Source organism: Phalacrocorax aristotelis, chromosome 2 (genome assembly GCF_949628215.1).
Source record: "Phalacrocorax aristotelis chromosome 2, bGulAri2.1, whole genome shotgun sequence".
In the NCBI taxonomy this organism is placed as follows: Eukaryota; Metazoa; Chordata; class Aves; order Suliformes; family Phalacrocoracidae; genus Phalacrocorax; species Phalacrocorax aristotelis.
This window is the reverse complement of record NC_134277.1, coordinates 5,058,573-5,085,007: the sequence shown is the minus strand read 5'-3', so window position 1 is coordinate 5,085,007 and position 26,435 is coordinate 5,058,573. Positions and strand designations below refer to the sequence as shown.

Below are 26,435 nucleotides of genomic sequence, written 5' to 3'. Positions count from 1 at the left end.
TGAGCCACTGTGGACATTTGTGAAGAAATAAAAATAATGCACTGAGCCAGAGATTAAGGTGAAAAGTCATCCTTTACTTTCTAAAGCAGGGCGCCCACTAATAGTCTGCAGGCCAGTTCTGACTCTTCCGGACAATATATAGAGCCTTTGGTGAACTTCCTGCTCACATCTGAGAGGACTGTCGGAAAAGGAGTGGATGAATTGTTCTAGTGCGTGTCTCTCTGACTCTCATGGTCATTTCTTTAGACTTTGCCCCTTGGCCATGGCCACTGCTCTTCATTAATCTATGAAGGGTCTTCATCTCTGTCAGAGGGCATGCAACCATGAGACACAGTCAGAGGAACTCACCATAAAATCAAATCTAGATATGGGAAGGGCAGGTGTAAAGGGGAACAACCTAAGACAGAGTAACATATTGATGTTATGTTGTTAGAAGTTGCAATACACTAACAGTAGCGTGTGCTCCTCTGCAAACAGAAGGGGTCCAATCTTGCAAACATTTATTTACGCAGAATTTGTTCTTCGTCACACAAGTACTCTCATAAATTGCTATCATGAAGTCATAAAAATACATATGCAACATTACATGATATATGTATCATTCCTCAGTGAATCCATGTGGAGACCTCTGGGCATAGACAAATATCTGACCCATCATAGTGTTGCCTCCTCTCAGTTCCTACCAGAATTTGTGGTATTTCATGCAGATTAGAAAAGGCTTGTAATTTAATTTTAAAAACAATTAACACAGATCCCTGGTTTGAAGGATTATTGTGTTCCTCTAAGTAGTGAGATATATAGATGGATATATAAAACAAATGAACACTGGTACTGTAATTCACCTGCACTGGAGAGGAGGTTTTCTCCTCTCAAACATGTAAGAAATGGCTACAGTAATATAAGCAAGACCCCAAAGCAATGAATAGGATCCAAAACTGTCACTATGGGCATGGGGCTACCACAGAGATACAACGGACAGCACCTTGTGAGATTAAATATCTAGCAATAAGAAGCAGCAGAGTGGATGAAGTCAGCGTCACTGAAAACTGAAGGAAAGAGTTGAAGTGGAAAAGGACAGCACATGACAGTGCAACACATTACCAAGATGGGGGAAGTAAGCTCGGAGACAACGAATGTTGCCAAATGTGGACAGATGCATACACTCTGCTTTCCCTTTCTCACATAAGGATTCCCAGATACAATATTTTAGTTGCCTAATCAAAACCAGCTTTTTAGAAAAAGCTGTTAAGCCTCCCTGTAAAACATCTGCTGGTTGCATGCTGAAGAGGAGCAGAGGTGCTGACGTCGGAGACAGTCTCAAAGTAACGGCAAAAGTTCTCCCTTTCAGAATAATGTAGTATTAGTACTTATGAGGTCCTAGAGAAACAGACACCGTGGAATTATAAGAGCATCTCATCAGAAAGCCACTCGCAGAAAAGCAGTGGGATATAACGCAAATATCTCAGACTTCAAAATAAAGCGAAGGGCAGCTGAGCTGATCACCCAGGGATTCCTTTGCAGTTCAGGAAGAGCAGTAGGAATTTTATATATCTTCCATATTTCCATATTTCAAATCTTTAGGTTGAAAAGAATCAGTCCCTGACCTCCAATGACTGCATTATCCAGGTCTCACCCACTGTAATGACAGAGTAACTTAGATGAAGCCTTCCTAAATACACTATATATGAAAGGAGAGGAAAAAACACCCTTAGAGGTGATGGCTACAGAAGGCAGAAACACATCACCATCTTATAAAATTATCTGGAGTACTACAGTTTTCTTTCTTTTACTGAGCAAGATGAAGTGACCTTCCAACACCAAACAATTTTGTAGTTACCAAGCACAAAACATGTGCTCTGTCCACAGTTGACAAGAGAGGGATCCACCTCATGTCTCCATTGCCAGATAAAAATGAAGTCTCAGTCTAAACCAGCCATCTGTGTTCCTTATAAAGTCAAAGCACTTTCCCCTCCTGAGCAGACATCTATGGTCATGGCACAGATCATGTCAGGAGGATGCTTATTCCTACCCTTCATTTCTGTGAAGCAGCACTGCTGTTAAGACTCTTGCTGCACCTTGTCCCAGAGGTTTCTGTAAGACATCTGGGAGTGCTGAGGCCTTAAATGCTATTTCATTTCAACATCAACAGTGCAGTGAAATTGCCTTCAGCACACAGAAAGCTGCTACTTCGTAGTTTTGCCCCAGAACTTAAAAAAAAAAAAAAGAGAAAAAAAGAAAATGAAAACCTGTATTTAATTTTTAGTTCTTCAGTTAGACATTTCAAAAAAATTAAATAGAGAAAGACTCCTGGCTCAAAGGTAATCTTATAAAGTTAAGCTCTCCAAATGCACCATTTCGACAATGAGACCGACTGTTCACCTCAACACTCAGAAGGACTGTCTTAGAGCAACGGTCCAGTTAAATGCAAAAAACTGTTAGTTTGTGTCCACAGAAGCTCAGTTTAGGGAAACACATGCATCTAACCCTCACCATGAAAATATAATTACTGAAAGAGCAGCAAAATCAAAGCAAATCCCATACTGCCTTGACAAAACCCATACTCTGAATACAGCTGGGGGGTTTCCAGGGCAGGTGGGCACCTGGCAAGTTTTGCAGGGGTTCCTGCCATCACCAGTGCTTGTGTGTGAAAACTGATGCTTTGGGGAAAACACCAGGTGGAATGCACTTATAACAAATGTCAATATTCATCTGAGAAGCTCTTTCTCTCTAACAAGAAATGGCAATACACGGGAGAGTGAGGAGACCAGCCTGTTTGCTGACTACTAATCACCTGAAGGCACAGGCACCACCAGGAGAATGAAGAGTGCTACTTAAAGAGGAAAACAGAGAACAGCCCAGGAAAGGAGGGGAAGGCAGGCTTTTCTGTGGCCAAGGTGGATTTATATTCACTGTCGTGTGGTTATTTCATACACAAGATGTACGCGAAAGAGATGTTTATTAAAGGACAGTGCTAAGACAGTCAGCATGGTGGAAATACTTTGCTTGTTGAAGAACCAAAAAAGGTCAGTCCTCTGCTTCAAGATATCTTTGGCCTTTCTCAACTCAGTAACTTAAATTTGCTGGAGCAGCAGCATTTGGCAGTATACAATCATTTGGCTCTGCTTCACCAGAAAAATAATTTCCATTTGTGATAGAAGGTCTAAATACAAGTTTTCACAGGAACCTGCAACCTGAAACCTGAGCCAGCTAAGGTTACAGTAAAAGGAAAGTCCGCTAGAACAGTTCAAGAAAAACAGTCTCCTTTTTGAGTCATCCTTCAGCTCTTTCAACTCCCTGTCATTACCTGTCTCTGAGTTAATCCAAGCGGCTAGATAAAATGGTGCTACTAGCTAGTGAACTCCAAATGATCCAGGAGACATCGCTCTATGATCCTGGAGGGCAGCATGTATTTTGAATCTCTTCCAGGAAGTCTGGAGAAAGAGAATATAACTCTGCATGGAATGGGAAGTAGGACCTTGGTTCAATAAAGCAACTAAACACACGCTCATTTCTAAGCATGAAATTAAATTCGCCTTTTTTCAGGTATAAATTTTAAAAACTTAAGCATCTTCTACACTAAGCCCACCACTGATCTTTAGTGTTGTCTTTGAAACTTGGAGATCTGCCTTCATTAAGCATCTGCCTACGTGCTCTGCTGAATAGGGGTCGAGAGGCAAGGTTCTTCATCCACTGAAAACCAGGCATGTGCTAAGTGCCTTTCAGAGTCACAGCATACAAAGCAAAACTGTTTAAGACCACCCATGAGCTGGACTTGTCCCATCAAGCCTCCATGACCTCTGAAAGCAACACAAGATATTAAAAAGGAGCAAAATAGCATTTGAATCACAGGCTACAGATGTCTTCAAATAAAATTGTTTAATGGAAAGAATTTTCAATTTCAGACCCTTGAAGAGTTCTGTTCTTCATTCCCCTTATCTGTGGAGATCATATTCAGAATCTGGAAGGGGAGCAAGCCCTTTGCAGCACTCTTGCCTTCATATTTGCCCTTTTCCTAGGTCATCACACCAAGCCCATGATTAATTCTTCCCCCTTCTTTCCACCAAATTCACATTACTATGAATCCCCTCAGCAGCTCAACTCTGATTCACCTCACTCACCTATTTCAGAACGCATTGTTTTATGCTCCTTAATAGTCAGTGGAAGAAGGAATCACTATCAAGGAACAACCCATCACTTCTGCTTTAAACATGTACTTTAGGACAAGATGACTTGTAGAGACAAAACACACAGGGAATCCAGAGTAGCCTAAGTTTAAAAGTCGCATTTACCCAGATGAATGGCAGTATCTGTGCTAGCTCTCCCAGGCAAACTCTTATTACCTTAATAGTTTCTGCAAAGATCATTCACCCAGCCATCATTATCACGCTGCCACTACACTTCAAGGCCTCCATTCACAGGATCTCCCAATTCTAGATCAAATGTGAGCTCCTAATCTTTGTTTTTCAGGTCTCTGCCAGTATGCTCCCACCTAAAAAAGGTAAAAAACCCATCTCCCATTCTGGATCAAGACTTAATCAGCTAGTGATACCTGCTCTCACTGTCCATGGAATGTCAACAATGGTACCTCTATATCCTCCATAAAATGTTCCTTTGACCCAAGACTTCATGATAGTTCACTAATGATGACCAGTGTCACCTCACTGTCTCCTTAATTGTCTTTCTCTCCATCCATTGCTTCTTCCCTAAACTGCGAACCCTTGGGCCGAAGCCCACCTTTAGTATTTGAAAAAGCGCGTATCACAGTGAAATTTAACTCCAAGACTGAAACAAGAGAACGTCTAACAACAGTCTCTCACTACCTGGAGGGGAATTACAGAGAAGTCAGGCTCTTCTCAGAAGCTGACAGCAAGAGCACAAGAGGCGGACATCAGTCACAAGTTGCAGCAAGGGAAAATCTCGCAGGACGTGAAGAAAAAAATTATGCACCATGGCAATGGCTGAGCATTGGAATAGAGGTTCAGAGATGTTGTGAAATCTCTGTCTTTGCAGATTTTCACAACCGAACTGGATGAGGCCCTGAGTAACATGATCTGGTTTTGGAATTAGCCCTGCTTTGAGAAGGAGGCTTGACAAGAAACCTCCACCAGTCCCTTCCAGCATAAATTTTTTTTTCATTCCTTGATTCTAGAACATATAATCCCTATGGTAAAAATAATGATAGATAACAGTTACTACCAAACCCTTCCTATTGGCAATGCTGTAATGAACATTTTACAGACTATCTTTAAAAATACCCCACAATCTAGAGGCTTTGAGGATTTTTTCACTCATTTTTCTAGTACTGTTCACATAATCATAATTAAAATACTATGCCAAATCCTATGAAAAGATACTTTAAAATCATTTTTATATTTAAAGATAGAAATTTTTTTTAAACCTTTTTTTCTGTCCCAAAGAAACACTGAAAATCTGACAAGACTTGAAAGTATTCATGAAAACACACTTGTTTTGAGAAAGTAGGGGTTTGTTACACCTCGGAAGGTCTCTCAAGTTCAAGATGGATGAAATAGCTGATGTCCCAGCAGTTAGGACATAAAGCTGGATGAGGAAAGATCCTCACTCCATCTGATTTGGAGCTCGCCTAGTCAAAATCCTGTCATGTGCTGTAAGTCATCATTCTCGTCAGCCAGAGAGATAACCCTGGCCTTCCTCTCTGCTTTGAAAGAGTCAATTGATAACAGGAGGAGCAGACTGGTCCCTGGATGCCCTTCCCTCCGAAACAAGGGAACAGCCGGAGCACAGCGGTCCTCTGAGTAGCCCTGGGGACTGGAACTGATGCAGAAAGGTTACGCCTGTGCTGGACACATTACAAAGTACAGCCTCTGGTGCTGGCTCACAGGCCATCTCTCTGCTCCTGCTGGCATGAGCCAGCCTCCTGAAACCCAAGCTATGTCTGGGCTGTTGGAGTCTGCTACTGCCACTCAAAGGGAATTGATACTTTAGTCCATGCACTGAGACGCCTGCTAGCAGAGCCTGGCTGGCAGCCCTGCAGGCAACCTGTTCGGACTCATCAGCACACTTCCTTTCATTCACTTTCGCCTTCTTTCCTCCTTCCTCCCAGAACTTCCTTTCCACTGGAAAAGCCACCCCTGCTGGAAGACAGCACTCCCAGAACGAAAGCAGCACAAAGATAACAGCACTCAGAAAGCCTCCCACATCCCAGGAACCTGGGTAACAGCAAGAGAGATTATCCCATAGCCCCCAGGGGCAGGTGGCTCTGTTCCAGTTCTCCGGCACTTCAGCTACTATTACCAGGGCAAGGGTTCAGCATTGCAGTGAGGACAGCTAATGTATTTTAATCTCCATCTGCATTGCTCACTATTTACTTTCCCGGCATACACAACCCAGAGTGGATAGTTATTCAGTCAGCATTACGCAAAAGTTTATAGAGCTTTAATTAGTTTCACTTTCTTCAGCTCTGTTAAAGAAGTATTTTTCAGCTCTTGAAATACGAAATGGAGTTTCTTTCTTATTTAGTGAAAACAAGTCACGTTTCTGTACAAACACATGCTATTTAATTGATCATTCCCAGAGAAGGACAGCTTCCAAGTCCTCCACCCATTAAGCTCCGCGATAGAGCTGTCAATCTGGGCAACAAGACGTGCATGGGCAGGAGCAGCACGCTCCCAGCACCTGACTCTCGGCGTGGCCTCACTTGCACAGCAATGAGGTAGTCGTGAGCCAGAGGTCAGGACAGGATGTCAAAACCCATCTCTGGGAACTGGCTTTCTCAAAATGCCCCGTCACTGCCACAGCACTTCCCAAACGGCACAGCCTTTGTCAAGATCATGTAAAGCCAGCCAAACTTCTGCTTGTGAAAGCCAACACAAATGATCCCAGACCCAGAGAACTGATTAGTACTTAAGGAAGCATGACACGCTATATGTCAAAGAGCATTGCAGGAAGTATCTAACAATTATCCCCACACTGGCACCGGAAACTGGAAGTGAAATTTTCATAAATTTGGGCATGATCGATGAAATTCAAGCAGCCGTTCATCTGAAGGACAGTACTCCAGAAAGGAGGTTGTAGCAAGGTGGGGGTTGGTCTCTTCTCCCAGGTCACTAGCGATAGGATGAGAGGAAACAGCTTCAAGCTGCATCAGGGGAGGATTAGATTGGGCGTTAGGGAAAATTTCTTCACTGCAAGAGTGGTCAGGCACCGGCACAGGCTGCCCAGAGAGGTGGGGGAGTCACCATCCCTGGAGGTATTTAGAAGACGTGTAGACGTGGCACTTCAGGGCATGGTTTAGGAGACATGGTAGTGCTGGGTTGATGGTTGGACTTGATGATCCTAGAGGTCTTTTCCAACCTTCATGATTCTATGATTCTACTTGTTAGCTGACTCATAGCAACGGTAAATGACTAGCTTCTATTTGTCGTGTCTTGTAATAAGGGCCATAGCAAAATTTATCCAACTATTCAGGGAAAAAAATTAAAACACATACAGCTTTTTACCCAACACTCGCCACCTCAAATCAAATATAGCTATTTTCAAAGCTATTAAGATAACAAGTCAAACAAAAAAAATAGATTAGCAGTAAAACAATTCTATACAAAGAAATCGTTTGATAAAGCAAACCAGCAGGAAGTTTTTGGTTGTCAAGGCTGGTTGTTATGAATAGAAAGATAAGGAGGTAAAGACAATGTTTCTGCAGTGCTTTGATACATATCATTGCACACCTATGGGAGGCAAGGAGGTGCCATGCGGCTTGCTGGACAGCTCCAGCTTTACATCCAAGAATTAATGTTTGCACTTTAAGGGAGAACAGTCTACATTTGGGATTAGAACTGGTGCAGGTTAAAAGAAAGAAGGATGTGTACATGAACAAGATTTGATCTATCTGTTTCAATTTACAGACACAGAGTGGAAAAGTAAATTCCTACAGAAATGTCATTTACTGGATAAAATTTCAATCTAAAGTAAACCAGCTTTCCCCCAAAGCCTCCTTCTTGTGTTTGCAGTGCTGCAAACCTGAAAGTGGCATAAACTAAAGAGGATCAGTTTCAGCAGTGTGTGTAGCCTGTTTTTACCACCCACGTTTCCTCACCTCCTCCCCACCCCCGAAAATAAAGTCTGCAGTACTATTAAAAAAAACTAGAAATGTGCATATGTTTGTTCTGACATACATTTTTAAAAATATTTGGTTTACTAATACATAGGGCAAAATGAAAATAAAAAGAAAACAGAAACACACTTCCTAAAAAAGTCAGTATTATCCACTACCCTGTTTTTCTCATCGTGAATCTCTCAGATCATCACATCACCAACAGGATCCCACAGTAATCTGTAACACAAAGATGATCACTGAATTCATAGCAATGAAGAGTTTGCCTTAGAAGAAAATGCCTCCCTGAGGCACTCATTGAGAGCCCTGAGCAATGGAAGTACAGCATACTCCCCCTAAGCTAATAAATCAAACAGTGCAAAGGTCTGTTTTAAGTACTTAATCATTTATACTGTTACATTTTTAGAATGGTTCCTGGCCACATTTTTGCCCCAAGCAATCTAGCGGTATCTCAAACAGTTCCCGGGAATGATTTGGGAGTTAGGCTGCACCATGGACCATTCTCAACGGGCAGTTTGCACAGTCTTCCCATTTTAGAAGCTGAAGGAGCTTAATAGTATGGGCACAAGCCGCTCCCTGGCATTTGCCCTGAAGGCTGAAGGCAGTCTTAATGTACTAGGAGAGGTATAACCTATGAGACTGAGACTAAACAAGTATGCACCTGATAGAGCACACCCTGCAATGAGATCCCTGCACTGCCCTCCTCCACCAGCTTCAGCAGAGGCATGCAAGAAGCAGGGCTGGCACAACCACACTCTGGTTTGCAATATGAAGGCCACAGAGTTTAGAGGACTTAATCGTTATTTCTCAGCCACTCGACAGACTAACAATATGTAAGCAGATGCCTTATATGAACAAAAGCTAAAGGCGGCTTGCTTTCTAGCTAAGGGCAGCTACGAATATCACAGAAATGTTTCATGGCAAAACTACCGGTCAACCAGCATCAGTCATTCTTCCCTGCATGCAGCTACCTCCTTCAAGCACCCAGGAATTACTATGAGACGGCTATAGATTTAAACCCTGCCAAAGTACAACACCAGGAAAGGCTTCTCATGACGAGATGTTTACACTGCATTAATTCACAGTAGGACTGAATTTTGGCAGTCTCAGACCAGGAATATTATTTAACTTGTCACCACTGGCTGATATACTCAAACTGCTCTGGCTGTTTTAACAGCTTCAGGACAGCGTATGAATTACAGCAAGCTTTGCTTTTGTTTTTGATGAATAATCGCCCCTCCTCCAAATTACTTGAACTCAGCAAGGACTTTATATCAAAATGTCAGGAGATTAATTTGCCTTTGTTTTACGGTTTGTTTGTTTGTTTTTCACATTCAAGTAAATGTGTTTTACAGTGTATCATATGTACAGAAACCCCTTAAGAGAACATAAATCTCAGAGCCTGCTGTGCAAGTCTTCACCCTTTCCCTGACCAGCCCTGTGAAATCTGACAGGTCATTTGCACCAGCATTTTCATGTGGCAGATCTAATTCTGTACTAGAAAGTTGCCTCATTTCATAAGTGTTGCAAACCTGCAGTTCCCATAAAACACAACTGCTCAGCTGCTGTGAAAACTTAAGCTTCCTTAATCGCATAAGGGCCTGCTCCCACAAGCAGCTATGTCTTTTCTCAAATCCACAAATATGAATAGAGCCATTGACTTTGAGTCAACTTTCAAGTGTTTTCAAGTTAAACAGGAACTTAAGAGCTTTGGAAATGAGCCAAAGTTTTAAAACATTTCTTTTAAGCTTCTTGGTGCAAAGTTTCATCCAGCTGCAAAGAAGAGATACAGATTTACCAACAACATTTGCAGATGAAAACACACCCCGAAAGAACAGTAACAGCTCTGCTTTTGCTACAGTCAGAGCAACAAGAGCTGTTCTATACATAAGACTGAAGATCATCTTCCAACACATTATTTCCACATACTGCACACGCGTATACGGGTCTGTATCAGACACAAGTATGCTACATCCAAACAAGCTCCTCAATATAAGCACACTTGGAAAGTACACATTTTTCTCAGACTAAATGGATTTTATGGAAACTTGACATTTTGATTCTTAATCTGTGCTGCTACTTTTCTTTCTTTCTTTCAAGGCAGCTGTTTTGTTTTTAAAGCAGCAACCCAACTACCAAAATTTACAGGGGAACTGGAAAACTGTCCATAGATTACATCTACAGGGGAAGCACATGACATTTTTTGATTCATTGAGAAAGAATTAGTCTGGCAGCTCTCAGTATCTGGATACTTTTGATAACCTCACTGGCAAGAAGCCCCCCTCTCTAAACATAAACTGAAATACTTTTATGGACCAAAAGAAATCTGGAAGGGAAAACACAGCCTGGAAGAGAAGAGGGACTAAGAAACAAAGATTAGGAAGAACTGGTTTGGGATTGTGAACAGCAAGTATGTAGACCCCACGCCACTCTGATCCCATGTGCACTGATCTTTGACTGGGAAAAAAGACATTGGCAGAGCTGAGAAAAAATATTCTCTGTCTTCTAAGAAAGCTACTGCAAAGGTTTTAATATTAAATTGTCGCTTGCCTTTGGAGCCTGTTGCTTTTTCTGGCCTGGCTTCCCTCTATCTTTCTTTGTAAATTAGACAGAGAGAAAAAAAAAGAGAAAAAAACGACAGAACGTAAGGAAATAGAGCAGATTTTTCTTCTTTACCTAAGGAAATGTTAAAGATGGGCCAATTACACTACAGTCCAGAAGGATCACTGACACTTTTTTAATGCTGTGGGAAAAGCCTTTGCAAACTCTGTGCAAGATCAGTGCACCTCCTGCTTAATCTCTCACATTTGCTTTGCAAGTACCACTTACCACACTTAAAACTATCACTTAAAAAACCCAAGTCACCAAAGAAGTCAGCCTGATTTAGGAGTGTGGGCTAGGAAAGCCGTTTTAAGTCCACTCTGACCCAGGGCAACGTTATCTCCACCTCACCACAGCATCACCCGGAGGAAGCTTGTGATGAAGGACCATGAGGAAAAGCTTCTCTTAGATTTCGTTCAAGAGAAGCTCGGAGCAAACACTTGGATGGATGCGCGGGCTGAGCCCTGCCCTTCGCCACTGTTTGCTGATCCCTGCGGTGAAAGAGCGACCGATGCCGAGCACATGCTGCGAGGAGAGGGACCAGGGCGAGATGCTGGGGACAACGGGCACCAGACATGGCCACCCACTGCCCCGCTGAACTCGGCGGTGGCGGGAAAACCCCTCTGCTCCGGGGCTGTGAGTTGTGACCCCAGCGGGGTCCCTGGGCTGCACCTTTTCTGGCATATAAAAGGGACAGGGAGGTGGCTACTTCATCGAGAAGGGGAGCCCAAGAAGGGCTCTGAGCCCAGGGGCTCTGAGGGCACCCACGGGTGAGTGGCCATGGGGTGTTTCAGCACCTGGAGACGGGTGGGACCTGTGAGGGAGAAGGTGATGGTGCCCATATGAGGGTCTCTCAGTGCCCAGGGACGGGCAGCATCTGTGAGGGAGCGGGTGATGGTGCCCGGACGAGGCTCCCCCAGAGCCCGGGGACGGGCGGGACCCGTGAGGGAGCGGGTAACGGCCACCGGGACGGATCCCTCAGCACCCGGAGGCGGGCGGGACCTCTGAGGGACGGGACACAGCCCCCGCTCCCTCACAGACCGAGTGGGCTCCCCGCGGCCCTGCGGCTTCCCCCGCCCTCCCTCCCTGCCCCCGCGCCACCCCTTCCCCGGCCTCGGCACTTACGGGCAAGAGCAGGAGCGCGGCGGCCGCCGCCGCCGGGAGGCTGCGCTGCGGGGCCCGCCCCGCCATGGGGCCGGCGGGGCTGGCGGGGGGTCTCCCCGGGGCTGGCGCTGCCCGCTCAGCCGGAGCCTCCGCGCTGCCCCGGCGCTGGCATCTCCGCCCCGCTGCTGCCCTTGACCCCTGCCCGCCGCCGAGGAGCCAGCCCCAGCGCCGCCGGCGCGTCCCAGGGCAAACCCCCGGGAGGGAGGGAGGGAGCCGGGCGGGGGAGCCAAGCCCGCCCTCCGCCCAGGGCGCCTCGGGGATGGAGGCGGCTGGGGGCACCCCAGGGGAGCGAGACCCTCGAAGCCTCCAGAAGCAACGGGGACCTTCCTCTCCCCCTACACTGAATGCAAGAGGGATCCCCCACCTCTGCCAGGCACTGGGTGCAACAGGGACTTCACTGCCCACAGGGCTCCAGAAGCAATGGGGAACCCCCTTCCCAAGCACTAAGGGCAGTGGAGATCCCTTCCACCAAGCACTGGGCACGATGGGGACCTCTTCCACGCCAGCCTCCAGAAATAATGGGGATCCTCCTCCATCACCCCCATATATTAGGAATTCCACTGCCTCAGATTTTCCAGGAGCAAGAGGATTCCCCTGCCCAGGCTCTAGGTGCAATAGGTACCCTTTCCAAAGTGCAATATAGACACCCCCCACAACCCTCTAGGAGCAGTAAGAATCCCTTCACCACCACCACTGCCTCCCACCAGGCATTAGGTGCAATGTTAACTCCATTGCCCATAAACTTTCAGGAGCAAGGAGTTTTCCCCCACTGCCGGCGCACAAAGTGCATTGTGGATCCCCTAAAAGCCTTGAGAAGGAAGAGGGAATCCTCTCTGACACTACATGCAAAGTGAACCACCTACCAATCCTCCAGGAGTAAGGGGGACACACACACCCCTCACCCCCATCCCTATATGCAGTGTTTCTAGGTGCAATGAGGACCTCCACCTCCAAGATAATGAGGAGAAAAGTCTCCAGACTTCCTGGGTACCCCAGGAGCAAAAGCGTTCCTGCTGTTTGTCACCAAATTCATCAGCACACCTTCCCCCAGATCTCCAAGCCTGCGGGACATCCCCTTTGCTGTTCTCCTGCTGCAATGCAAAGCCCTTTCTCCTCAACAGCACCAAACCTTGTAAGTCTCCCCAACAGCATGTCTCAGCTGGGAACGTACATCCTCCTAGCCAGGCAACCCAAAAGCAGCCTGTGTGGCTGTTTCTTGTGCTCTTGGTCTCTGCAACCAGAGACGTTTGTCCTGCTTTTCTCACCTACAGGTACTTGCCAGACTGGGCCCCTCTGCAAGCAAAGGCTAAACAAGGCCACCCCGTATCTTCATGCCACATGCCCACAGACACACTTGCCCAAGGGGCTTCTGGCCCCCTTCTCTATTGCCCTAGGGTGGCTGTTGGTGCTAAGGGAATTGGAGTCTTACAGATTTGGATGCCTGACCCTATCAGGGCCCATAAGCTCCTGGGCCTAACAGAGTCTAATTACCCCCTGCCTTCTGCATCCAGCTAGGCCTCTCCATACAATGGATGCGTTTGTGGTATTGTTAGACTGTGGGCATCAGGCCAAGCCCCGGTCTTCCCACTGCCAGCAATGAACCTCATAAGATTTTTTTTCTCCTTCGCTCCATCCCATCTGCTCAGAGGACAGCCAGCTGTGTTATGAGTCACAGTTGGTACCTGCGCACAGCTGCAGCTGGGACTGTACCCAAAAGCCCAGCCATGTTCTGAGGCACACAAGCCTCAGTCACAATTCTGGAGCAGGAACAGACAAGACCTGCTCCTTCCCAGCCCAACTGCTGGATTTTCACAGGGAGCCGTGTCACACACCGCTGCCACCTCTGACAGGCAAAGCCTGCCCTAGTCACCTGTCAGCTGTTGCCAACTGTCTCCTTTCCCTCCCTGAGACACTGCCTTTCCACCACACTCCTTGTTTGGCTGTTTTTTTTTTTTAAATCAAAGTCGACTGGCATAAAGGTCATGGTGGCACAGAGGAGAGAGTCCCAACAAATTCTCAGGGTTTGTGAAAGCTTAGTAAAAGCTACTTAGATGAAGGAGTACCTGGACATCTTTCTTTGTGGCCTTGCTGAATTATTTTGCCTTTCGTCAGTTGCTCAGAAAAGCATAAAACAAGAGCTTCTCACCCTCTCTAAAATACTGACAAGGAGACTTACATCCCTAATCCCATGCAGGAATCCCACAATATAGCGTGAATATTGCAGCAAGGAGATTGGCGCTTACATAGACTGGTGGACCTGGAATCCTAACACACCAGCAAAAGTTTTTGCAACGCAGCATTATTTTCTCTTTTCCTCTGGCTATTCAACGGTTTGAATGCATTTAAATATTTAAGCTAGCCTAGTTTTTCTTCCCGTCAGTTGCACATCAGCATTTGTTTCCTTTCATTATTAAAAGAAAACAAAACCATAACCCAAAGTTGCATGCTTCCAATTAATATGAATGCTTTCATGAAAATGCAAAAGGAGGAATAAAACCAGCACAATTTTTTATTGCATTTAAACATCCACCTCCAGGACTGGAAACTCACACGCAATGGGTTTACGTGAACTCACGAGAATTGGTAAAGGAAGCCTGAAGCTGCATGTGCACAGACATAGGTCATCTGCCCTGAAACAAGAAAGGTTTTCCAGCATACTGCTCCATGGCTTTCTGTGATGATTTATCAGTGTTTATTGCGCTGTCCAGAACTGGAGTCTCATAATGTTAAAAGCTATATTGAAACAGAACAAAACAATCTCAAATTGTGACTATCTAAGGATTAAACAAATCATTCCCTCAGTTTCATTCCAGGGCTTTTCCCCTTATAGCTGATTGCAAAGTCCAACTGAAGCTTTTCATCGGCTGGGTTGCTTATATTCAGATTCCCTTGTGTTCTTTAAGGGCCGAGCTTGTGTTCCAGCTTTTCCTTCAGGCATGGTGCACCTGGGGATTTTTATTTCGGTCATCTCCCTTTAGACAAGTTGTAGGATCATTCATCATACTGTCTGCCTTTGTGAGTGAAATTGGTCAAAGAGTCAAAATGGACACAGACGTATACAGGCACAGATATACACATGCACATGTGCATATGGATATGGCATATGAAACATAAGTCTCGTTCTTTTAGGAAACAGACTGAGACCCATGAGATCAATACGCAGATATTCAGGAATGCAGGAGAAGAACGTGACAATTCTAATCAGTCGGATGGATGGAATCTCCACATGGGATCGTGGCATGGATCCAATTGTTCCGTTCTTGCCCAAATGACTTTCAGATATTGCTTGCAACCATGCCCATACAAGGATGACTTGCTTGTTTGGTGGTGGGGATTTTTTCTTCTTAAACCTCTTGAACCAATTTAGACATATCAACAACCCTAAGCATGCAAGTATTCCCACTTTCAGTGGTGCCCAATGCCAGGCCAAGGGGCCACGGGCACAAGCTGGAACACGGGAAGTTCCCCCTGACCATGAGGACAAACCCCTTCCCTGTGCGGGTGCCAGAGCAGGGGCACAGGCTGCCCAGAGAGGCTGTGGGGTCCCTTCCCTGGAGACATTCACCCCCCGCCTGGACGCGGCCCTGTGCCCCTGCTCTGGGGGTGCCTGCTCAAGCAGGGGTGGGATGGGATGATCTCCAGAGGTCCCTTCCAACCGCCACCATTCTGTGATTCTGTGATTTTGCACCAAATTTAGAGAGAACCTAGGCAGAGGTTGAGACCGGGGTGGGTGCATCCCATCGGGGCCCATGGATTTGTGAGGATCCAGTTTGCCTAAATGATCTCTAACCCAATACTCCTCAACCAAGGGGAAATCTTCCTTTCTCCAGATTTTCTTTCCCACCTCTGGGGGATGAGATACCTGAGGACCAATCTTAACAGTAAAGACTGAAGCAAAGAAGGCACTCAGTAACACTGCCTTCTCTGCATCCTGAGTCACTGGGGCACCCACCTTGTTCAGCAGTGGGCCAGAGTTTCCCCAGTCTTCCTTTTACTGCTGATGTATTTGAAGAAGCCCTTTTTGTTATCCTTGACATCCCTTGCCAGGTTTAGTTAAAGCGGGCCTTGGCCTTCCTTGTCGCACCTCTGCACAACTTGAAAATGTTCCTGTATTCCTCCCAAGTGGCCAGCCCCTTTTTCCACATACTCTAAACCTCCTTCTTCCATCTGAGTGTCTCTAGAAGCTCTCTGATCATCCATGCGGGTTTCCTCGCTCCTCTGCCTCACTTCTTCCTCACAGGGTTGCACCGATCTTGAGCTTGGAGGAAGTGGTACTTTATTGACCAGCTCTCTTGGGCCCCACTACCTTCTAGAGCCTGCGGGATTCCTCCAAGCAGGTCTTTGAAGAGGCCAAAGTTGGCACTCCTGAAGTCCAGGGTTATAAACCTACTTGTCACCCTACTTTTACCATGCAGGATGCTGAACTCCACTATCTCCTGGTCACTGTAGTCAAGGCTACCCCCAACCCTCACACCCTCAGCTAGACCTTCTTTGTTACTATAAGCTCCAGCACCACATCTTGCCTCATTGGCTCCTCCACCACCTCTGTCAAAAAGTTGTCCTTGATGCTCTGCAGGAACCTCCCGGACTGTGCGCGCCTCACCGTGTTGCTTTTCCAGTAAATATCAGGGTGGTTGAAGTCCCCCATGAGAATCAGGGCCTGCAAGTGTGAGGCTACTTCCAGCTGTCTGTTAGAAGGCCTCGTCGACTGCCTCTTCCTGATCAGGTGGCCTGTGGCAAATGCCTACAACAGTGTCATTCATATTTGCCTGCCTCTTAATTTTTACCCATAAGCTCTCGACTCGTTCTTCCTCTACCCGTAGGCAGAGCTCGATATATTCCAGTTGCTCCCTCACATATAGAGCAACTCTCCCACCTCACCTTGCTGGCCTTGCACACCGTTGAGGTGGTTGGTTTCCTGGTTGTCATCTCGTGAGGCAGCTACGGCACCTCTGTCGCTGCTCTGGCTGGCCAAGCTTATTCCCCCGTTGGATGTGATGGCATTAGCATTGCCATTTTGGACCCCACCTCAAGTCCTTCAGTTTAAAGCCCGCCTCACTAAGTTGGCCAGCCTGCTGCCAAAGATTCCCTTGCCCCTTCTAGACAGGTAAATTCCATCCCTCCCCAAAAGGCTATGGTTGCTGGGGAAAGACCCATTGTCATAAAAGCCAAAACCCTCGTGACAGCACCAGCCACGTATCCAAGAGTTGATTTGCATTATTTGTCTGTTATTGGCTGCCCATTTTTCTCCAACTGGTAACATGGAGGAGAAGATGACTTAGGCACCAATATTTTTCACTTGCTCCCCCAGGGCTTTTTGGTCTTCCTTGGTTCTGCCCAGGCTCTGGCTTATAGCATTATTTGTGCACACATGGAAGAGTAGCAGCAGATAGTAATCTGTGCTCTCGACAAGTTGTGGCATCTCAGCGATGTCTCAGATCGTAGCTCCAGGCAGGGAGCAAACCTCTTGTGACTCCCTGTCAAGTCGGCAGATGGGCGCCTCAGTGCCTTTAACAGAGCGTCACCCACTACAAGCACTCATCTCTTCTTTTTACAATATCCACTCTGAGCTGCTGGTACAGCTGAACCTTGCAGACCTTGCTCGTTGAGTGTCTACAGCTGTCAAAGCTTCATATCTGTGGTTGGTAGTGATGCTGGAGGGTGGAGTCTGAAGCGGAGCCCTGATTTTGTGGGTCACCAGGGTCCCAGATGCCTCGTTCTCAGTGGTTTCTGCTACAGGAGTGTGGTTCTGAAACCCCCTATTTATCTCTGCCTCGGCTCTGCTAATACTGCGCAGCCTTCTAACTGTTTCCTGCAACTCAGCCACCTGACGCAACAGATCATCAACCCGTGCACACCTTGTGCGGGTACTTACCTTTTCACCAAGAAAAGGATCCGGGCACTCACTACAACCTACCACCTGTACCAAAGCATCCTTCCTTACCAGTTCCACCGGGGGGGATGCACCAGACATCTCTGGGGTTTTCTCCATAGGAACACTGGTTTTATCTCTGAGGCAAGTGCCCACCATTTTGGCAGAGACCTAGAGCACTTCCCAGGGCTCTGGACCTACAAGCAAGGTGCAGCGCCCTTCCTGCGTGCCCTTCCATGCAAACTGCCGTGCAAACCACCGCACCAAGCCCCGGCTGACGTGCCGCACCCTGTTTACCAGCCCTGTTTGCAGTGCTCCTGCAGGTTTTACTTCTATTGTCACCAATCAAATGATGCAGGCTTTTGGGGCAGGTGGACAGACAGGGTCCCCGTTTGGAACCTTAGGCGGGTTTTAGGTCTCTTGTGCAGGATCTGAGTGGATCCAATTTTCAGTATGTATTGGACGTTTTATTCATCCCCTAAGCTAATAAGGTTAAACTCCTTCCAGAGATGATGTGACAGCTCAGATCTCTGGAGGTGCTGTACTGCCATACCCCCTTTTGACTGCATCAGTTTCAGCTCTGTTTCAAAGAGGCAGGTGAACTGATTTAGGTATGCCCGATCTGAAAAAGGTCAGGCTGGGAAAGGGAATGGGAAGAGTCCCCCCCTGCTTCTTGCAGAGTGAGTGAACACCATAGGGAAAAGAGCACATGATGACATTTGAAACCACCATAATGTCTGCAACGGAAGAAAGTTAGCTGGAAGGCTCTTATTAATAATGAATTTAATGGTTTCCTGAAATAATGGTGGGTCAGAGTTGGTAACGAGCACAGCTCAGGATAACAGAAATCACTGTGACAAAGTGAAGGCACTTAGTTTCTTCCTCTTCAGCGAGCAAATACTTACCATTACACTTGAATGAGGAATATAAGTAGGATGGAGGAGAAAATGGTGATATTTAAAGAAAGTTCCATTGTTTGAAATGGTTCCTAATAGTGAGCCTCTGGGGTGTAGTATAAACCTCGGGACTGGGGGGAGAGGAGGAAAATGAGGTGGAAGCATCACCCCTTAGGCATAAAATAGATTTTCTGGCTTTCTTTACCGTGGAACTCATGTGGACACAGTATTCTCATGGAATAACACAGGGCTTTTCCTTTTGATAGTACCCCCAGCTTAGTGTTTTGCCCATCCTATTGCCAAGGCAATGCAATCAGCTCATCGCTTCCCTAGAGCCCCGCAAACCTAAGCTACCACCAAGCCAGTATGGGCTGGGCGAATTGTTCTGGCGGCTGCAGGCACTGCCAGATTCTCCTCTTTCCCTAGCTGGCTGGGGGACGGCTGCCACATCAGCGGATGCTCATCTGGATCTGGGCGCCTTGCAGTCTGACTTTCAGGTGCCTTGCTCCAGCTGACTGGCAGACAGTGGAGGACAACTGGCAGCCTGGACACCATTGCTCTGAGGGGATCCTGAAGTTCCCTGGCCAAAGCAGTTTCAGAGACAAATTTCCTGTCCAAGGGAGCAGACATGGACCCTCCTGGAGGGAAAATAAAGGCAGTACATCCCAGCAAGGTTTTAAGATCAGGTATCCCACCCTGGGGCAAGGGGAGGGGGAAGATCCTATCACAGACCACAACTCTCATTAAATCATCACTGTTACTAGTGCTGTTCTGTCCTTGTCCTGTGGAAAGGACTGTAGACATCAGTGCCTGGCAGACATCTCACACAAAAATCTGGGTGTATTGACTGCAGGACAACACTTTCTCCAGGTGAAGAAGGACCTAGGTCAATGCACTCCCAGCTGGTCCATATCATATGTGATGGGGGGGTAGCTGGACTTTTGAGAAAGGCTAAAAAAGATAGTCAGACCAGTATCTACTGCAGAGCAATGATTACAAGGACAGGGCAAGCATGGAGTGATACTTTCATCACCCAGACAGAGATCTGTGGCACGTACTTATTGATACAGCTACCTTGATATTTCATGTCTCAAGCTATCTTCCTCCCATGGTTTCCTTCATTATCCAATAAATTATTCCTGTGCCTCACCAGGAGGATAACTTACTCCTTTTTGCATGGATCGCATGAAGGAGGAACTGCTGATTACATAAACGATGACACAGATCCCAATTCAGGAAATCATTAGTTGTGTTTGCTTCAGCCCAGCCATACTTAGACAAGTACTGAAACCTCTATAAACATGTGCCGTGGTTGCAATTAATTCAGCGGGACATTAAAATATGGTTAAATGTATTATCAGGAAATGTTTCCCTTTACAAACTGGGGAGAAGGAAAATGAGCCATGAGAGCAACTGCCTAATTTGGCTTCAGAAGTTCAAGCTGCACTGATACCCTCTAAGTAGATCTGACATTTTGGTGGATCCTCGATAAGACTTGATTATTTCCAAATAACTTTCAAGTTACTTCTGTGGAAGTAGATCTTGGATTTTCACACAGCAGAAAGCAATGTCTGATTCAGCCTCTCTCTTCCACTCTTTTATCACATATATATTCTGCTTTTTGCTTTTAGATTTGCAATGCTAGCCTGTATTTTACCACACTGATGCTGAGAGCGATCTGACCCTAGACAACCAAATGAAGATCGAGACCCACAGTTTCTGCATCCAACTTCAATCCACTGATTACATTTAAATCTGACTCATCTTTTTTCTGTTGTAGTGCTTTCTGCAGATGTAGTTTTCAGTGCTATTTCCTAAATTTTATGCTTGTTTTCCCACCTCACAGGCAACCCCTTCAAACAGTCCTCATTCTCCAAGGGGTGATTTTTTAATATCGGTAGTCTTAAAGAAAAATAAATTATGAAACTTGAGGTCCAAACCCCCAATCTTTTTAACTTGAAATAATTTGATAGGTTACTGTTAGGGCCTCAATAGGAAGAACCCTTATTACAATGCTTTTGGGAACATACAGCGTACAATTGAGAGACTTACAGGTTTGCAAAGAGAGTCATATAACTTATACCTCTCCTCTCCCATTTCTCCTTTCTCTTTGGATATTTCTGGTTCCGTTAATCTGTCTGGATTTCTGTTTTCTGCAAGATATGTGTTTGGCTTAAATAACTTATTCATCTTTAGCTTTCCACGTCACCTTTCATGCTGTAGTAGCTGCCATTCTGAACTGAGGCTCCGGCACCCAGTTTAGTCCTGCAGTTTAAATGGGTTACTATGGACAGGACTTCTCTTGTGGACTGAGAAAAATAAATGTAGGTGTCTCCATATTTTAATGCTGAGCTCATATCATAGTCAGTGGAGATCTAGTGAACCCAGTGACCTAAGAATTACTTTTGTGTCTAATAATAGAGTTATCTCTTTGCGGCTCACTCCCTATGTTCCACTGGCTGTATGGAGTAGATCGCCTTGGCTGAGTGAGGCTCCTAGCTCACATGGCGACACGTAAATACAGCATGTCTTAATATTTGTTCTGAAGCCTGCACTGCATGTCAGCTAACCCTGGTTTCCCAGTTCGCATATTCCCAGCCCATCACAGGTCCCAGGGAAACAGACAAGTTAAGGTGCTGAGCCTCTGCTTGCTGTGGATTGAGTGTACGCACGTGGCAGTGGACCGCAGCCAGAACACGGTAGTTCAATTAGATCTTCACTGATTTCCCTACATTTCAGCCTGTCATATCTGACAAGCTTCATCATTCCCTTTGAAAGCTTCCTTGCTGAAGCGCAGTTTCACCAGATGAAGTTTTGAGAGGATCCTTCCCTTGAGCAGGCTGCTCTGAATTCTTTGAGGTCACAATTATCTTAGCAGCTGAGCTGTCAGCAATTTCTGCCCCCAGAACTACCACGTCACTTCAGGGTTTCCTTGCGGGGGGTTATCGCACCACCACACTCAACGTGTCAGAAATTTCCTTAGAACTTTTTGCTGATGCAATGTTTGTTTTATGCTTTGCCATCATCCGGCAACAGTGCTCATTTAACTTTTTTTGTGAAATGTTTGAAAATAACTTCTTTTTAATTTTCCTCCAAGAACTGTTTGCCAGCTCTCTGGGACCTCACAGCACAGCAAGGAGACAAACAAGCAAAAAGCGTTCAAGATACTTCTTCACATAGTTGCCTGACTCTGCCACGAGGAGCCTCTAACATTTGACTCAGCTGTGGCTGGTAATTGAATCAGAAGCAGTTTTACAAATATTTGTTTGTCGGTCAACAGCAATAATACTCCGGTTTTACACTTTGTAGCCATGTGGATTTCAGTGAAGTAATACTGGAGGTACACAGAGGAGAACCAGGCTTAGAGAGTGGAAGAGTGCATAAAATGGGGATTTTCTACATGCAGTTGCCTAGAATTCAGCTGCCAACATAATTTATCTCTTTTAATCTCTGTAGCCTAATGGTGCTGTGCCATCCCTGAAGAAAAGCATTGCATTTTTCTCAAGAATAACTGCCTTCTATTTTGGATTGTGCTTGCTGCATTTTTTCCATTCTGGGTGCCTAAAGTTAGCCACTTGAATCCATACCGGCCACGTAAGCCTATGCATTTATGCATAAGGACTAGCCTTACCTCAGTCAGCTAAGTATGCATGCAAAATAAATTACAATTAGGTATCCCTGTGAGTCAGGACTCTCTGATTGGATGCATAATTATAAAACTTATCCTGAAGTTACTGAATGTGACTGTAGAGTTTGCTTTTGCAACATCTGCATTAGTATATAAATTGCTTGCAAAGATCTTACTGCCAAGAAACTGGTAGTGAAACAAATGACTTATCTTCTGTTAGAAAATAAAAACAAGGAACTTGTACATAATGTTTTTTTCATTTTAATTCTTGCCCTTCAGTCTTCTCAGTCAGCAGCAGTACAATACTCCATTTGGTAAATAATAGGTGTAGAAATTACACCGATAAATGGAAATAAATGCACGCACACAGACTGCATACTAAGCAGAGGTTTCTGTTAATATTTCAGTCTCTGCGTAAGATACTCATAACAGGCCCAGTATAGGACACTGAACTTTCATAAAAAGACATAGAAATGAGACCTCTTTTGCTAGGGAAATTTCTGGCTCGACAAACTGCCGTCATAGGTAGGACTGTGCTGAATGAAAGTCACTATTTATCGTGTACCTACAGATGATCTGGTTTCTCCACTCTCCCTTTAAAGTTAGGGGCATCTAATCAATATGTTCAGAGAGGTCCAGTTTCTCTTTACAACACCCTAAACTCAATATCTACAGTCAGTCTGTTGACTCGCAGCCCAGTTCTGTTTCTTACCTTGACTATGAAAGGAGCTGAGAGCAGAGAGTTCAGATGAGAACAGCTGCATTGTAGATAACTGAAGTTAGATGAGATTAATCCCAACCATTCTTCCACGAGAGAAGAAATTACACTGCAAGTTTTATTACTTGCTATTTAGCTGCTCTTCACTGCCACAGTATTATGACAGTTTACATTGATGAAGATCTGGTCCAACGCGCTTAAATCCGTACCGAGAGGCATCATCCTTAGGCATGAGAGTATTTGATTTCTGATGCCCATCTTGTTCACAGCAATTAATTAGTGGCACCTTTGGCAATACTTCGCTATGATGAACATCTGTCTCTCAGAATCTGAATCAAAGCTGCATGTGTTGCCTTATTTTATATGAGAGCTCTTACAGGCAGGAGAGCTGTAGGACCTTTTAGTCATTCATGTTTATTCACTCCTAAATATTTCAGCAATCAGCTACAGCAGTTTCAAATTTGATAGCTTCGGGTATGAAATCTTACAGAGTAATGCTTCATGCACTCAGTCAGTATCTAATTAAAATACATGCTAGCGGGCTTACTGTGGCTCCACCAAGATTGCTTGTGTTCATTTCCTTTAGCCCTTCTGACGATCAGTCATAATCCCTTTCCACAGGAGTTCTTTGCATCAAATGTCTTTAGCTCCAACAGTCTTCATTTTCACTGAGTCATTTTGATGGTTTCACAACTTATTTTACAAAGAAATAAAGGCCTTACTTATGGTGCCTTAGATTGGGGTGGTTTAACCTTTTCCAGGCTAGCTATCATATGTCAGTATTGAAACCTCCCACCTGAAGGGTCAGAGGAAGTTAGGAGCGGATCCTCCAAAGTCCTCAGAGGATAAGGCTGTGCACATCATCAGTAAAAAAGATTTGGCTTTTGGGGGTCCATGTACTTCGTGACGAGCTCTACCCTGAGCTTCCATGGACACTGTAGAAAGGTGGCAAAGTGGGTGGACTCAGCCTGTAGATATTATCAAGGGAAACATCTCGTCAAAATGTAAAGGCATTCCTGTAAAATTCCACCACTTTATTCACCTAGCAGAGATGAACCTGTCTTATCACTTACAGAAATTTCCTTCCAGCTTTTTAAGGCAGAGAAAAGATTTTTATGGTGATTGCTCACCACTCTGCATTTCTTAACCATCTTTTCATCCATCTAAGTCTCCTAATTCTCTAATCCAGCCAGTACTGAGTTGCTGTCTCAGCTGAAAACTATCCTTTGAGCAGCAGCGTTTTTATTCTAGATGATTTGTAAGGAGAAACCGAGCCATCTAAGCCCTATCTTTCTCTAGCATGTCTAGGCTCTGCAGATCTCAAGCTGAAAAGCTGTGGAACATAAGCAGGTGGTGATCACTCTCTCCACAACCACTTTTTACCTTTCCTGGTCCTCTTACCTATCCTCTGTAAAGTTACCAGTGGGCTCAGATTTGGATCCTTGGGCGTTCCACATCACATTCCAGACCTCTACACAGGAGCAGCCATGTTGGTAAGCAATAACAAAAAGCAGTTGTATCACCAGTTGCATGAAACTAGGTTACAAACACAACTGGAAAATGTGTTATCTGTAGGAAGAAGGGTACAGCATTCAGTGGCTACAAGCAAATGATAAATCAGAGCACAGCACCACACTGGTTGGTACTGGAAATCATCCAGCAGGACTTGTTGCTTGCTCAGAGACCCATCTGTTTCCCTTTGCACTGCCTCTACTTTCACCTTTTCCAGAACTATCATTCTCTACCACAGAGACCACACTGTAAGAGAGACAGTAATCAAAAAGAGGAGTACTGAGTTGTCACATGTTCCTATCAATGACTTTCTCCATCCCTTTTTTGAAGAAAAACCTGAACATAACATAATGTACCACGCTATCTGGCAATAGACGGGGACTCTGACCTTGTTTATTCTAAGTGGAGAATTAATATGTATTCAGGTTTTCATCTTCCCACCGTACAGCGTGAAGGTGAAGAACCAGCTCTGCTGGCAAAACCTTCATGAAAGGAAGGTTTTCACTTAAAGTCATGCTGAAGTATCCATGAAGGTAGCTAATTCTGCTCTGAAGATATGAAAGAATGAGTTATGATAGCAGAAAAGGGATCCATCATTTCATGTTTATTTATCAGAGAATTGGTAATAAATAATTTCTTACTCAGAAATTGAGTTCCCTGCGTATCAGCTGTTTGTCCATAAATGCTGCATTACACACTGAGATATGAAAAGGAAAGGAAAAGGTTATTGTTAGGGCTAATGTAATTTACACTGTAATGAAAACAGAAGTAGAGAGATTGAGCTAAAGGTACCTGCACTTGAAATGCTTAAGGGTGTGTAATTTCTGTCTTGTCTTCTTTTTTAGGTGGAAAGCCAGCAAGACACTCTTTTTCCAGATAAGCTGATAAGACCCATTGACTGAATCTTGTGCTTTCCAGAAAAAAATAAAACAAGTTCTAATCTGTGAAAGACCTAAATCTTATGTATAAAATGGTTCAACTTCTCTTTGACTCTAAGTACAGACACAGAAGGTGTTTGACAGATTTATCAAAGGCTTTATTCATTCTCATTTGAAAACTTTGAAACAGCTGGGTAAAGCATGTAAGGATGGGCAGAATAGTATTCCTCAAGAACCTGCAGCTGTCAGTAATACTGGCTGAATGGCAGACAGACACCACAGACCTTTCTTTCAATCTTATGGAAAAATTCAGGATGCCAGTGAAATGTACAAATGCAAACATGTCCTGAAAACAGTGGTTCCTGCAAACCAGCCTGGAATCGGTGATAGCTATGATGATAAAATGCAGCTGGACTGCAAAATCACATCAGCTCGAATTAAAAGGCTCGAATTAAAATTTACATATAAGTGCAGGTGCTCCACAAGAATTCTAAGTTTTGCAGTGACCTACTGAATGCCAAAGTATTTCATAAAAATTAAAAATTGAGAAATTTCCCTATATGGAGGCAGAAAGCAAGCAGCAGTAATGACTGAAACCAACATTGTCTCACACCATGCTAGCACAGCTCTTCTGATCCAGACTGGAAAGAACTCCAATGTATTCTACATTATTTAAGGAAAAGAGATTCAAAGAGTTTCTATCAGTGCCACAGCGAACTAATTCATTTTAAAAATAAGCTTGGGGACTTTCCAGAACACACTGGACAAGTCCCTGAGCTTGACTTTGAAGCCAGCCTTGCTTTGAGCAGCAGTTAGACTAGACATCTCCAGTTTTCTTCCAACCCAAGTTTTTCTATAGTTCTGCATTTCATTGTCACTTAATTTACATATAGAGGCAACATTTTATGTTGGGAAAAATCTTTGTAGGACTTCTGAGGTGGGAAAAGCTGAACCTTAATTATCATCAGTAGATTGTGGTCATTGTCAGGTTATGCTCTACCTCTGTGATTTACAGTAGGAGCCAGATATTGCACAGATGTGCTTCACATTCTGCTACCTCAAATACCTGGACTTGCT

At 44.9% G+C, this 26,435-nt stretch overlaps 1 protein-coding gene across 1 annotated transcript in view; it reads right to left on the bottom strand.

The window, feature by feature from the left end:
- The window catches only part of CRHR2 (corticotropin releasing hormone receptor 2), a 164,399-nt gene extending 152,382 nt beyond the window's left edge, over positions 1-12,017 (bottom strand). Inside the window, exon 1 of the mRNA XM_075082220.1 lies at positions 11,816-12,017. Within this exon, the coding sequence (XP_074938321.1) occupies positions 11,816-11,881 (66 nt within the window). The 5' untranslated portion in view covers positions 11,882-12,017. The remainder of the gene's footprint in view (positions 1-11,815) is intronic.
- Between the last annotated feature and the right edge of the window lie 14,418 nt (positions 12,018-26,435).